Here is a 13907-nt window from a genome sequence, read left to right as displayed (position 1 = left end):
CTCCAGCCCGCGGGCCGCCGCCGCCGCCCCTCGCCGCGATCGCTCCGGGCAGGGATCGGCGTAATGCGGGCGAGGCGTCGGGGCACGGCAGCTCCTGAAGAGGTCGGGAGCCTCGATGGGGCTGCGCTACGGAAGGGCCCCGAGCCTGGCAAGGCGCCCGGCAGCCTCCGCGAGGCGCAGACCCGGCCTCGGCTGCAGGCGGGCGAACGGCGCCTCCCCTCCCCTTGCCCACCGCAGCCCCGCTGGCGTCGCCTTTTTGCCGCGGCCCCGCCGGCCCTTTTCCGGCACTGCTGGCGCCGCGGCCGGCCGGCGATGGGCGGGGCGCGCGGGCGGGGCAAGGCCAAGCCCCGCCCCGCGCGGAGGGATCCCGGGCGGGCGGCGCGACGTGGCGGTGCTGCGGCGGCCCAAGAGTTCGCCTGGGAGGCCGCGCTTTCTGGCAGGGCCGCGGGCGGCAAGAGGAAGGTGGCCCCGGCTGGGACGGGTCGGAGAGGCCACCTCGCCCGCCTCTCGCGGCCCGGCTGCGGCGGGGGTCCTCGAAGCGGGCGACGGGGCGAGGGCCGGCCTTTGTGCGGCTTGGGCGGCCTCTCCGCTGACGGTCGGCGCCCGTCCCGCAGGTGGCGGCGGAGGCCAAGATGAACCCGCAGCAGCAGCAGCAGCAGCGCCTGGCCGCCATCGGCACCGACAAGGAGCTGAGCGACCTGCTGGACTTCAGCGCGGTAGGCCCTGCGCGGGCGGCGGGGGCGGCTCCCCACCCCGGGCCGCCCCGCGCATCCCCGCTGAGGAGCCGCGTCTCTCTCTCTCTCTCTCTCTCCCCCCCCCGCTGCAGATGTTCTCGCCGCCCGTGAACCGCGGGAAGGCCCGGCCCACCACCCTGGGGAGCAGCCAGTTCGGCGGGGCAGGTGAGGCCCTGCGGGAAGGAGCCCCGCGTGGCTGCAGCCGGGCGGCCTCTCGGGCGCGACGGGCCCCGCGGCGGCTCGCGTAGCGGGCGGTGGGTGCTGCGTTGGCGGAGGCCCTTCCGCAACCGGGGTGCCGGGTTTCAATGGCTGCTGAGGTAATGCGGGGAGAAAGCGAGCGGGGCCGCGGGCAGCAGCCGGAGGGTTGCGCGGGCGGAACGAGAAGCGCCTCCTCGGGCTGCTTTGGCCGGCCGAAGAGAGGCTTTTCCGGTTGCTCCGCTCGGGCTTCGGGCCTTTGGGGTCAGGTGGTTTCCAGGGGTTGTTGGGCGGCCCCGCAAACGCGTCCGAAGAAGAAACGCTCTCAGGCGACGAAAGCCGTTCATTGCGCTGACCCCTCGGGGGGAGGGGGTTCCCGGGGGAAGGTCAGCCTGGGCCTCCCTCCGCACAAAGAGGTTGCCCCGTGACGTTGCCCCCGTGGATCTGGGCCTGTTGGGGGCACTAGTCCTTATTAAGGCTTAATCTCGCTTGATGGCTCAGCCCGGTATTCTGCAGCAGCACCCCCAAAGTCAGGGGAGGACGTCTGGATCTTTCCAAGGAACAAAAGCCACGAATGCTTGGTGTGAGGGCTGGGCAGGGAGACGTATGCCAGCCCTGTAGGCAGCATGGGAAGCCAGAGGCTGAGGGCTGAGCCGAGGGAGGGCTGGGGGTGCTGTCAGCACTCGCTTCCTCTGCTCGTGGGCCAAATGGGGGAGCCAGAGCTAGTTTGGATTGAGGCCTCCCTTTGCTTTGGCAAGCCTGGTAGGTTTTTTTTCCAAAAGTGGTGAACCTTCCCCCCCTTCATGCTTGTGACCCACCAGGGGGTCTCAACCTAGTTTTACAACCCATGACAAACGAAGCAGAAATACTTGATCTTGTGGTCCAAATACTGTTACTAAAGCTAACCGTCTTATCCCAAGTGATTGGTTGATAAACATGCTTCCCTACTATACAGTAATACATTGGTAATACTGTATGTTGAGCTAGATTTAATCATTAGCGTAAAAAGCAGAAGTAATTAATGATAATTAGGCTTTCTGTTTTTCTTGATGCTTGAGAAAGAATTTCCTGTACTATCATCTGTCTAGAAATTGCAGTGAAAATTAGCAAAGCTGCAAGCTAGCAATCTGCACGTGTGGGTATCCTGAGTTTTCTTTTTCCATCACTTCAATTACTTTCTATAAAAGAGCAAATGCTTCTGTTACATCAATATGTGCATAATTTTTTAACATCTTAAACGTTTTCTATAGTTGATAATCGTAGAAGGATGGACTATGTTTTTAAAAAATACGCTTCTGACCTAATTGTAAATACAGCTTACCTTTTTGGAGGAGTTGATTTAGTAATTTCCTTGCCAAATCTTGATGTTTCATACTGGTAAACTTTGCACGTATGTTCTGTATGCTGAGTATTAACTAAAAATGTTGCATGTTCCTACTACATACACGTTCTTTTTCACATTTTGCATAATTGATGGATTTTGTGACTGAATCTGAAAATTGGATTTGACAAAATTAAATATCAGTATTCAGTTTTAGGAGCATGTGATAAATATTAATACAGTGCTTACATGGAATCAAAAACACTTTCTATTTTAAACATGGAAAAAATGCCTTTCAGCACTTTAAATTCCTATTCTAAATCATATCTATACAGTAAAATGTGCCTTATAAAGCTTTTCATTGTATTTTTGTATTTTTAAAATTATAGCACAACTTCTTTTATATCTTTATTTTTTCAGGTCATTGTCTTCAGTGTAAAAATATCTTTCATATCATTACTAAATTATTCTAATTGCTGAAAATTAAATAATTTGATTTGCAGTTGGGTATATATTTCCAGAACTTGATTAGTTTAGTTTGTTATTTCAGGTAGATTGCCAACTGATTTGTTGAGTTCAAAGATTCTTTGCCTCTGAAGGGAGAAGTTGTATTTTGGCTGGGTCAAAACGTCTGTCTGTTTCTTATCCTTGTAATGCTAGGATGCCTTTGTTCTTTAGCAAAATTAGAAAACAGAGTTTTCTGCTCATTGAAGAGCATGCTTCAGTATTTTGTAGTAGGTACTTCATGGCCAGTATTTGCAGCTCAGCTGTCTTATACAATAGATTTGCTGGTTACTCTTGTGTCTGATGTCATGTAAACTTGCATGACAACTGACAATTCTAGTATTAAATTCTTACACAATTGTTCTCTAATACTCTAATATTAAATAATTTAAATTGTATTTGTTTCTTACATACTATTTGCTTATTCTTCTGACAGTTTGACAAAGTGAAATGAGCACAGTATTGATTAAAGTATTTCCAGTAATTCTCCTTAGGGTGTTCCTCTAATTCTTTATTATCAGAAGGTTGCAATGACCCCAGGACAGTGCACCGTCATAAATATATTCCAGTGGGAAAGTGTTGATCACATGACCATAGGGATGCTGCAATGGTCATAAGTGTGAAAAAGTCATAAGTTACGTTTTCAATGCCATGGTAACTTCAGATGGTCACTACTGTTGTAAGTGAACTATCTGTACTTCCTTTCAGAACTCTTTTTTTAACTAGTTAATTTGCACTATTAGCAAAGCAATGCTTATACATAATTACTATGTCCAGAGAAATTCTTATCAGGCTATAACAACCCAAAATTAAATTCTCAAATTAGAGAATTTATAAACTTATTTCAATATCAGCAGCATTAGTTGCAGGAGTTCTGTGCCAGTGTAAACTTGTAGATACCGTAATCAGATCATAAATAATCCCTTGAGTTTGTTGGAATTCAGTATCTAGATTGTGGAGTCTGTGGGCCAACACAGTTGTCTGTCCAATGTACAGTACCTACATTCATTTCTCCTTGCTCTGTTCTAACCAATATTGTTGAACCAACCTATTTGCATGGGGCATTCTTGCTTCACTTTTACTCCCGTTGTTTGGAATAATTTGACCATTAATTGAAAGAATTGAAAGAGACTGGGTACATGGGGAAGTACAACCACACAACCAACCTTATTCTAACTCTTTAAAAATGTATATGCACAAATAACCAAAAATAAACCACAATTGCAAATACAGGGAGTGCAGAATTATTAGGCAAGTTGTATTTTTGAGGATTAATTTTATTATTGAACAACAACCATGTTCTCAATGAACCCAAAAAACTCATTAATATCAAAGCTGAATATTTTTGGAAGTAGTTTTTAGTTTGTTTTTAGTTATAGCTATTTTAGGGGGATATCTGTGTGTGCAGGTGACTATTACTGTGCATAATTATTAGGCAACTTAACAAAAAACAAATATATACCCATTTCAATTATTTATTTTTACCAGTGAAACCAATATAACATCTCAACATTCACAAATATACATTTCTGTCATTCAAAAACATAACAAAAACAAATCAGTGACCAATATAGCCACCTTTCTTTGCAAGGACACTCAAAAGCCTGCCATCCATGGATTCTGTCAGTGTTTTGATCTGTTCACCATCAACATTGCGTGCAGCAGCAACCACAGCCTCCCAGACACTGTTCAGAGAGGTGTACTGTTTTCCCTCCTTGTAAATCTCACATTTGATGATGGACCACAGGTTCTCAATGGGGTTCAGATCAGGTGAACAAGGAGGCCATGTCATTAGATTTCCTTCTTTTATACCCTTTCTTGCCAGCCACGCTGTGGAGTACTTGGACGCGTGTGATGGAGCATTGTCCTGCATGAAAATCATGTTTTTCTTGAAGGATGCAGACTTCTTCCTGTACCACTGCTTGAAGAAGGTGTCTTCCAGAAACTGGCAGTAGGACTGGGAGTTGAGCTTGACTCCATCCTCAACCCGAAAAGGCCCCACAAGCTCATCTTTGATGATACCAGCCCAAACCAGTACTCCACCTCCACCTTGCTGGCGTCTGAGTCGGACTGGAGCTCTCTGCCCTTTACCAATCCAGCCACGGGCCCATCCATCTGGCCCATCAAGACTCACTCTCATTTCATCAGTCCATAAAACCTTAGAAAAATCAGTCTTGAGATATTTCTTGGCCCAGTCTTGACGTTTCAGCTTGTGTGTCTTGTTCAGTGGTGGTCGTCTTTCAGCCTTTCTTACCTTGGCCATGTCTCTGAGTATTGCACACCTTGTGCTTTTGGGCACTCCAGTGATGTTGCAGCTCTGAAATATGGCCAAACTGGTGGCAAGTGGCATCTTGGCAGCTGCACGCTTGACTTTTCTCAGTTCATGGGCAGTTATTTTGCGCCTTGGTTTCTCCACACGCTTCTTGCGACCCTGTTGACTATTTTGAATGAAACGCTTGATTGTTCGATGATCACGCTTCAGAAGCTTTGCAATTTTAAGAGTGCTGCATCCCTCTGCAAGATATCTCACTATTTTTGACTTTTCTGAGCCTGTCAAGTCTTTCTTTTGACCCATTTTGCCAAAGGAAAGGAAGTTGCCTAATAATTATGCACACCTGATACAGGGTGTTGATGTCATTAGACCACACCCCTTCTCATTACAGAGATGCACATCACCTAATATGCTTACTTGGTAGTAGGCTTTCGAGCCTATACAGCTTGGAGTAAGACAACATGCATAAAGAGGATGATGTGGTCAAAATACTCATTTGCCTAATAATTCTGCACTCCCTGTACATGAACAACCTTACACAGATATTGAAGTCTGGTTTGCATTTGTCAGTTGCAGATAGGTGAAATTGTTAAGACTGCCAAAATTGGGCCAAATTGCAACTAAGTAGGTACAACAAACTACTTCTCTCATGTGAGAAAAATATTCCCAAGTCAATTTTATGTGAAAAACAGTTTAGTCTGTAGTTAATCTTTAAAAGTTAACATATGAAGCACATTTTAATTGTTGGAAGAAATATGCTATTTATTGTGAATGCAATAACATTTAAAAATGGCTTAATCCATTTTTTGTAATCAAAATATTCCACCTGAAATTAAAAAACCAGATTGATTTAATAGAGCTAATGTTGACTGATGTGTGTAATAGAACAGGGGTCCCAAACCCCCAGTCCGTGGACATGCCAGCAACTGGTCCGTACAAACAAGGAAAGCCCCATCCACAGGATGCAGGTGACACACAGAACCACGTCCCCTCCAGTCCGCCGAAAAACCTCTCTCCACGCAGGGCTTTTTTTGTCATAGAATGCACTGGAACAGCGTTCCGGCACCTTTTTTCGACGGGTTTTCCAGAGTTACGTTCTTTTCCTATTATTTCCCTTCCTATCATTTGTTTTTGAAAATGCTCCGCTGGCGGTACAGTGCGAGCGGGGTCCCCTCTGATGTGGTCCACCTCCTCTAGGAGGAGCCATGAGGCACCAGAGCACGACAGCCAGAACATGGCTTGATTGGCTGAGTCAGACCATGTGGTGTGGAAGCTGATGGTGGCGGTGGGAGACACATAAACATAGAGGCCATCTTTCATGAGAGGGTGAGCGAGCCTTTTGCCTTCCCTTACAGAAGGTGGAGTGTGAGGTTAAAAAGAGGCGAGAGGAAAGAAAGGTGGCTGACATGGAAACTTCACTGTTTCAGTTCCTTGGGTAGTTCAAAGCCTGGGATGTCTACGAAAATCTCTTTTTAGTCTTTTATACTTTATAACTGCAGAGGGGGAAAATAAGAATAAAGCCAATGTCTTGTGATTTGGAGGTATTACTACTACTAATAATATATATTATGTATTGTTCAGATGTAAAGGTAGACCTATAATATGAGGTTTAATTGAATCTATATTAAATTGGGTTTAACTTAAAAGTAAATTAAAAGTAATATGTTCATTGACAAAGTTTCAGCTTTAATTTGTTTCTAGTCAATATCCATATTAAACTCCAAATGTAAATTTTTCCACCTTGTTTGACAACTTAAAAATAATTCAGTCTTTCACAAGCAACCAAATTTTGTTTTATTGGGCCAATTTCATTTAAATAATTATAAATAAATAATTTTTTTATTTAAATAAATATTTATTTTAATTTAAATTAATTTAAAGCCACACAGTGCATGGTAACATTAATAGTATTAACTTACATTGAACAAAATCCTAGTCTGTTAGATATACTAAAAAAAGGTAAACCTTGTAGGGTAGACAAGGCGGGTTGTATGACGTGTGAGTTATGGCATCTTTGGTTTTTTTTTAACAAAAAAAAGCACTGTCTCCACGTAACTGGTCCTGGTGCCCAAAAGGTTGGGGACCTCTGTGTTGTTGTTAGCTGCGAAGTCGTGTCCGACCCATCGCGACCCTATGGACAACATTCCTCCAGGCCTTCCTGTCCTCTACCATCTTCTGGAGTCCATTTAAGCTCACGCCTACTGCTTCAGTGACTCCATCCAGCCACCTCATTCTCTGTCGTCCCCTTCTTCTATTGCCCTCGATCTTTCCCAGCATTAGGCTCTTCTCCAGTGAGTCCTTCCTTCTCATTAGGTGGCCAAAGTACTTGAGTTTTAGCTTCAGGATCTGGCCTTCTAAAGAGCAGTCAGGATTGATCTCCTCTAGGACTGACCGGTTTGATCGCCTTGCGGTCCAAGGGACTCGCAGGAGTCTTCTCCAGCACCACAGTTCAAAGGCCTCAATTCTTTGGCGCTCAGCCTTTCTTATGGTCCAACTTTCACTGCCATACGTTGCAACTGGGAAGACCATAGCCTTGACTATACGCACTTTTGTTGACAGGGTGATGTCTCTGCTTTTTAGTGTGCTGTCTAGATTTGCCATGGCTTTCCTCCCCAGGAGCAAGCGTCTTTTAATTTCTTGGCTACAGTCCCCATCTGCAGTGATCTTGGAGCCCAGGAAAATAAAATCTGTCACTACCTCCATTTCTTCCCCATCTATTTGCCAGGAATTGAGAGGGCCAGATGCCATGATCTTGGTTTTCTTAATGTTAAGTTTCAACCCAAGTTTTGCACTCTCCTTCTTCACCTGCAACAAGAGGCTCTTTAGTTCTTCTTCACCCAGTTTTTTAAAAAATGGTTATATATTGTTTGCGTCTTTATTGTTCAGGGGAAAACTGAGTTTCTCAGCTCAAATATTATATGAGTAATATTTGAAAATAAAATAAATGAACAGTGGATTTTTATTTCCACATGTAATATGTTTAGTTATACGTTATTTCACTTGAAATCCTATCAATTAATAAACAAAATGATTTGCCCTTCAAAGCATATCTGTCTACAAAATCAGTTGAGCCCATCTGCAAGTATCAGTCAGCCTCTTTTGCAAACAAACCAGCCACTTTCAAGAAATGGAAGCTGTTACAACTAGTGAGTTTTCGTGAGGAGGAAAGGAAAAAAAAGAGATGAACCTGGATAAAGAGGAGGCAAGAAGAAGAAGATGATGATGATGATGATATTAGCTAGTAGGAGTGAAAAGGGAAAGATAACAAGGTTAGTTGGTTAGTTAGGTCTTAGATGTGTGTATGTGTATTTAATCTAGTGAACAGCCCTGCCCTCCTCTTCCAAGGAATCCAGCCTTTATCTCTCAGAGATGTGTTTACTCTTGGTATCCTATAATACTAATTTCTTTCTACATAAAAGCTTCTCATATCAATTATATAAGAAATATTCAGTTTGTCAGCAATTACTTGGGGAAAAATAACATCAATTTTCAATCAGTCCTTGAAAATATTAACAATCACCCCTTGCAGTGATTGTTACACTGTTGGGTAAACAAAATCCTGAAGGCTACATACTGAATTATACTGCTAAAATTTCAAAACAGGATTCTTAGGCTTCTAGATTAATTCCTTCCCTGACATTTAAACTATAATATATTGTGTAATATTTAACGCTCCTGGTTTTCCTACTCTCGTAGGCTGACTAATAACTACATACAGAAATTTTGCATATTGTTCCTTAAACATGCTATACCTGGCTTGTTGCATTTAGATAGTTTTCAGTCTTATGTGTATGACCTGGTTTTTCATGCAGTGAAATGTTGATCAAAAATTTTTCTTCCTAATAGCGTGGTATATTTTGTTTCATTTAGCAGATTTTTTTAAAAAAATCAAATGAGATGTAATTCTTGAATATATTATTGTGGAAGCCAGAAATGCTATTTCAAGCAATGGACTATAGACTCCTGAAAAAACAGTTTTCCTCTGATGAAACAATGAAGTAAAAATGAAGTATTAGCCGTGCCCGGGTATATAGATATATACAGTGCTTTTAACTTCATTTAAAGTGCAGAAAGGGAGCAAGATATAATAAGCCAAAGAAATTAAGGCACAAGGGGTGTGTGTGTGTGTGTGTGTGTGTGTGTGTGTGTGTATAATCTTACTATTTTTATATTTATGTTTGCATATAACTTTAATTATAAAATTATGTATTGTCTATTGTGTTATGCACCACTTTTAAAAAATCTAACATTCAATAGTACAATAAAAATAATAAACTTGGTGGACTGGGGAACAGCCCAATAGGAATCTCAGTAGGAATCTGAGGAGGACCATGTTAGCTGCTATTGGCAATTTTTTTTAACTACAAAAAACATGAAAAAAGCAGTATCAATTATTCTCTTAAGGATATAGCAGCAGTACCTGCAAGAAACAAATGCTTAATGAATTTATTCCCAGGATAATTTTTTATTTATTTGAATATAGGATTGGGACCTTTGCAGCCATCCCAACTAAACCAGATTGAAAAATGACTAAATGAACCAATTTTACTTTATCGTAGGGCTTATTGTTTGTTTTTTATTCTCCTGGGAATTTTCTTTAGCAGAATTACTTTATGATGCTACATGGTTGATTAGTTATTTGCGGCTAATTTTAAAATGTTTTTAGTTGAATTTAGTGTACCTATGTGGAGTTCTTTTGTACATTAAGATGGGAAAGTGTTGTACATATTTAAATAAAAGTCCAAATTTTTATTTCTGGAAAATATTTAAAGAAGCAATTAAAAAGGGAAACGTTGCTCTTTGGCTTTAAAAGTTTTGACATTAAAAGGCTTTTGAAAAGCCTTCTTAAATGAAAGAAAATACTATTATCAGGTATCCTGAAGACTGAGAACTGAATCAGATTATTAGTGCTTGCTGCAAATTTCAACTATTGAAAAAGAAAACATTTTTAATTATTTTTACATCTCTGCATATAAATATTTACCAAAGTGAATTATGGTACATAAAAGTTTATTTGTGTTAGCTTTGATAGTACTGTAGGACCTTATTGATGATTAAAGTTTGACTGTTCAAGTTGATCTGTTAAAATTCAATGATGCACATTTAAGAGGTTTTGGATAAAGCATTTGATCAGTTTGTGATCTTGTCTGGGTTGATAGCAAGGATCAATCTGTCTGGATAACTTTTGTTGGGCATGTTAAAGCAGAATCCACTTCTACGGCCACCATTGTTGCCAACGAGCAATGATCCACCAGGCAGCTTCTCTTGGAAGGGCTGTCTTGTGACTTAACTATATAGATGTGTTGAAGCTGTTGAACTTTGATTGGATATTACATTAAATTGGAAACATTGCAATAGATAGAGCACATGTTTACAACCTTCACTGTTTAGTGATGCTAAAGGTCTGGCATCTGCTTTTTCTATTACAAACCTCCAAACAAAGGCAAGGGTGGATTCGTTAGCAACCAAAGTTAATTCCTTGTTTTCTGTCATTAAGGTTTTAACATTTTTATGAGATTCAGTGTGGGTATAATTTTAGTATGGGTATAATTTTAGTTTTTAAAGCAATCACAATAGTCTTTGACTTCCAAAGGGTGTGTTGAGGATTAAATTTCAAAGCTATGTTAAATATTGAGTTTTGGTGGCACTTTGAATATTGGAAGTACACTGTAATTAACTGATGGCTGCTTCTCTCATTTGCACTGGAACAGAAATACTGTATTTCAAAGAAACACAGACAGTAACATGCTTAAGACTTAACAGTAATTAACATACCAAGTGGAAGCCACTTGCTTAAAAGGAACTGTATTTAAGAAAATAATCCAGGCCTCATTATGTGCTCTTAAGTATTTCATACGGAATTAAGTGTGGTTGCAAAGGTGTATTGTTTTCTAAGAAGGGACTCTGATCAAGCCTTCCCTAGCCTGGCACTCGTTGGATTTTTGGTAGTGTCATTTCCCGTATTCCCATCTGCTATGCTTTTTTAGCCAGCCTGCCTGGGACTCCTTTCTGGGTTCCATGAGAGTTGCCCAGCTCTCCCTCCTTCATTCAGATGTTCATATAAATTTAACAATTAATATATTATCTAGGGTAGGGATGACCTAAGTTGTAATTTTAACATCTACACAATTATTTTGACATCACCTAATACCGTGTCTCATAATGGGTTTATTTACTTTTCTCGGAAGAATTAGGATTTTGATCCTGTAAATTCCCCTCACGTGGGGATGTTGCCATTAAAAAATTGTATTTGTTGCTGTCTCCATCTGCTTGCAGGGAACAACTGTACCCAAGCGTCTTGGATGATATAGAAGAACTCCATGAAACAGAATAAGCAAGTAAGATATAACCCACCTCACCTCTAATATAGGAGCAATAGAACTGGAAAGTGCAGAATGGCTTCTAAGGAGAGAGACTTGTGCAAAAGAATAGAAAGTTTAACATCAGATCCTGTGATCTTAAAAAAAATGTTTCATTAGTGTTGGGTGTAGGAGTCAGATAAAATCAAAGGCAAGAGAAACTACATGCATCACCTATGACCTTAGTTTAATTATCTTTTCGCCCTCAAAATGTAAAACTACATTTGAAATTGGAGAGAATTTCAAAAAACAAAGTCTGATGACTAGCATTTAAAAGAAAATTAAGAATGTTCTAGTTTCTGATCAAATCACTTTTTTTATTTTGTATTTCTACTTTACGCATTTGTTTCCTGGGTTTTATATGCTACTCCAATTAAGTAGGACTTTGCCAAAGAGAGAATATGATTAAAGACTCTATCTTGGTGTCAGATAGTTTTATATCCTTCAAGAAAGCATGTCAGTATGGCAGATAATGGCATCCTATAAATCATTTCTGACATACAGTTAGTCCTCGATTTGCAAATGGTTACTTAACCATTCAGAGTTATGAGGGACTCAGAAAAATTACTTATGACCCATCCTTTAAGTAACACCACACCACCTCTACAGTCATGTGATTGCATTATGGGCACTTGGCAACTGGCTCACATTTACAATCAGTTACAGAGGTCCTACGGCCACATGATCACATTTTGCAATACTTTTTGCCATTTTCCAGCAAAAAACACCCATTAGAAAACCTGGATTTGGACTTAAAAACCAGGTGATTCACTTAATCATGATGACTGATTTATCAACTCATGAAAACATTTGTGAAATTGAATCCAGTCACATGACTCAACAATGTATGACCAAAATTCCAGACTCATTTGTGTTCATAAGTTGAGGGTTACCTACATAGGAAGTCACATGCTTGGTAAAGACCTACTTGGAATGAAACAAGGAAGGCTTTTCTAAACCTATGTACGTTTTCCTTAACTTTGACTGGAATTAATATGGCAAGTTCCATGTGGACAACAATAGGTGGCAGGTAGAATGTTGACTATTTTAGCCATAAAAAACTCAATATGGGAAAAATCAATTGCTACTAAATTTTTTACATTACTTCAGTTAAAATTCAGATGAAGGGTTTTTGTTTTTTAAAGTTTTGGTTTACTATTTTGGCAGTTTATTCAGCTTCTTGGACTATTTGTTTATTTGGGATCATAGTTTGATTGCTATTTGTGAAATCTTGCAGTTGCTAAAAGCTTTGGAAAAATGGATTGAAGCTCCTATGCAAATAATCTACTTTTATAAGAAGTTGAAGAAAGATGATAACATAATTAGCATGAATTTCATGTAAGCTTTGGGATAATGAGCATGGGTGTTGTGCTTTTGTAAAGCGATGGAAGTTGGCCTTGAACAATATAAAATTTTAATTTTATAATAAAAGTACAATAGAAAATTCTCTTTCAGATATATCTGGCACTTTAAAGAATGCTCAATAATAATGTGTTGCAGTTGCCTTGGTAGAAATAAAGTCGAGGCATTACAATCCTAACTTGGTATTACTGTGTTTTCAGCTAAAAGTCAAAGAATTGTTAAAAAGACTTTGAATTGATGGTTACGGATAAAGATGTTTGAATATTACATCCCTAATATTTAAAACACTTGAAGACTGAAGAGTGGTGTTTCATTCATAGGGATGATAAAGCAATGGACATTGGATAAATAAATCTGTACTTGATTTGAAACAGTGGATTGCTGATATGCGGTAACTGCCTAGAGTAGATTTCTTGCTTGAAGTGTGTGTCCCAGAAGCAAGAAGATGAGCAATTGGGTCAGTTTTGGGAAGTGTTTATGAAATAATTTTGCATAGCCTTTTTTCCCCCTTTTTGAAAAAAATATTTTATTAATACTATTATTGCTCTGCATACTTTTTCCTGTTAATTTATATGCTTTAGTTAAAAGAATTCGCATTGGAATGGAGGAATTTTGAAATATTAAGTAAACTTAATGGACTACTTTTTGATGTATGTACAGTATATTCCTGTTTCTGCCAAAGATCGATTAGGGCAGGGGTCTTCAAACTTGGCCATTTTATGAATTGTGGACTTCAACTCCCAGAATTCGTCAGCCACATAAAAGGGCCAAGTTTGGAGACCCTTGATTTAGGCCATTATGCTTGACTTTATTCTGCAGTAATTAGGTTTTGAGCTGCAGAAAGCAGCTGAGGGGAGGGAGGGAGCAAGGGAGAAGAAGGGATGAGTTTTGCTTCCACTTAAGAGGGCTAATGGAGGGTCTGAACAGGTGATAGCAGTATAGTTACACTATTTTCAACAGTCCTGTTACAACTTATTAAGAGCATCTTGACTTGCTTACGAAAGTAAAAAAAACAAATCTAGGTGGCTTGCATAAGTAAATCTTATTTTCTGTAAGGGCAAAACCCAGGAACAGTCTAGTGAAAATGCAAAATAATAAGGAAGCAGGTGAGATTTCACAGCTCTCCTAGAAAATCATAATTGGGGGTCTTGATAGAATGT

The 13907-nt window shown here is 40.6% G+C and overlaps 1 protein-coding gene across 9 annotated transcripts in view; it reads left to right on the top strand.

Moving 5' to 3' along the window:
* The first annotated feature begins 6 nt into the window (after nucleotides 1-6).
* Nucleotides 7-13907, top strand: part of TCF12 (transcription factor 12) — a 65096-nt gene continuing 51195 nt past the window's right edge. For 7 of the 9 annotated variants that reach the window (XR_014027659.1, XM_081337130.1, XM_081337133.1 and 4 more), the window contains exons 1-3: nucleotides 7-102; nucleotides 615-716; nucleotides 827-899. Coding sequence is in view for 6 of the 9 variants with exons in the window: in XM_081337130.1 (XP_081193256.1) it covers nucleotides 64-102; nucleotides 615-716; nucleotides 827-899 (214 nt within the window). In the remaining 3 variants the exon portion in view is untranslated. Of the gene's footprint in view, nucleotides 103-614; nucleotides 717-826; nucleotides 900-7867; nucleotides 8296-11302; nucleotides 11365-13907 lie in introns of those variants that run through there. The other 2 variants (XM_081337134.1, XM_081337135.1) reach the window with 2 other exon arrangements.

The sequence above is a fragment of the Vipera berus genome (genome assembly GCF_964194415.1).
Source record: "Vipera berus genome assembly, chromosome: 12".
NCBI classification, from domain to species: Eukaryota; Metazoa; Chordata; class Lepidosauria; order Squamata; family Viperidae; genus Vipera; species Vipera berus.
Note: the sequence above shows the minus strand (reverse complement) of the source record. Positions and strands in the feature narration are given on the sequence as shown.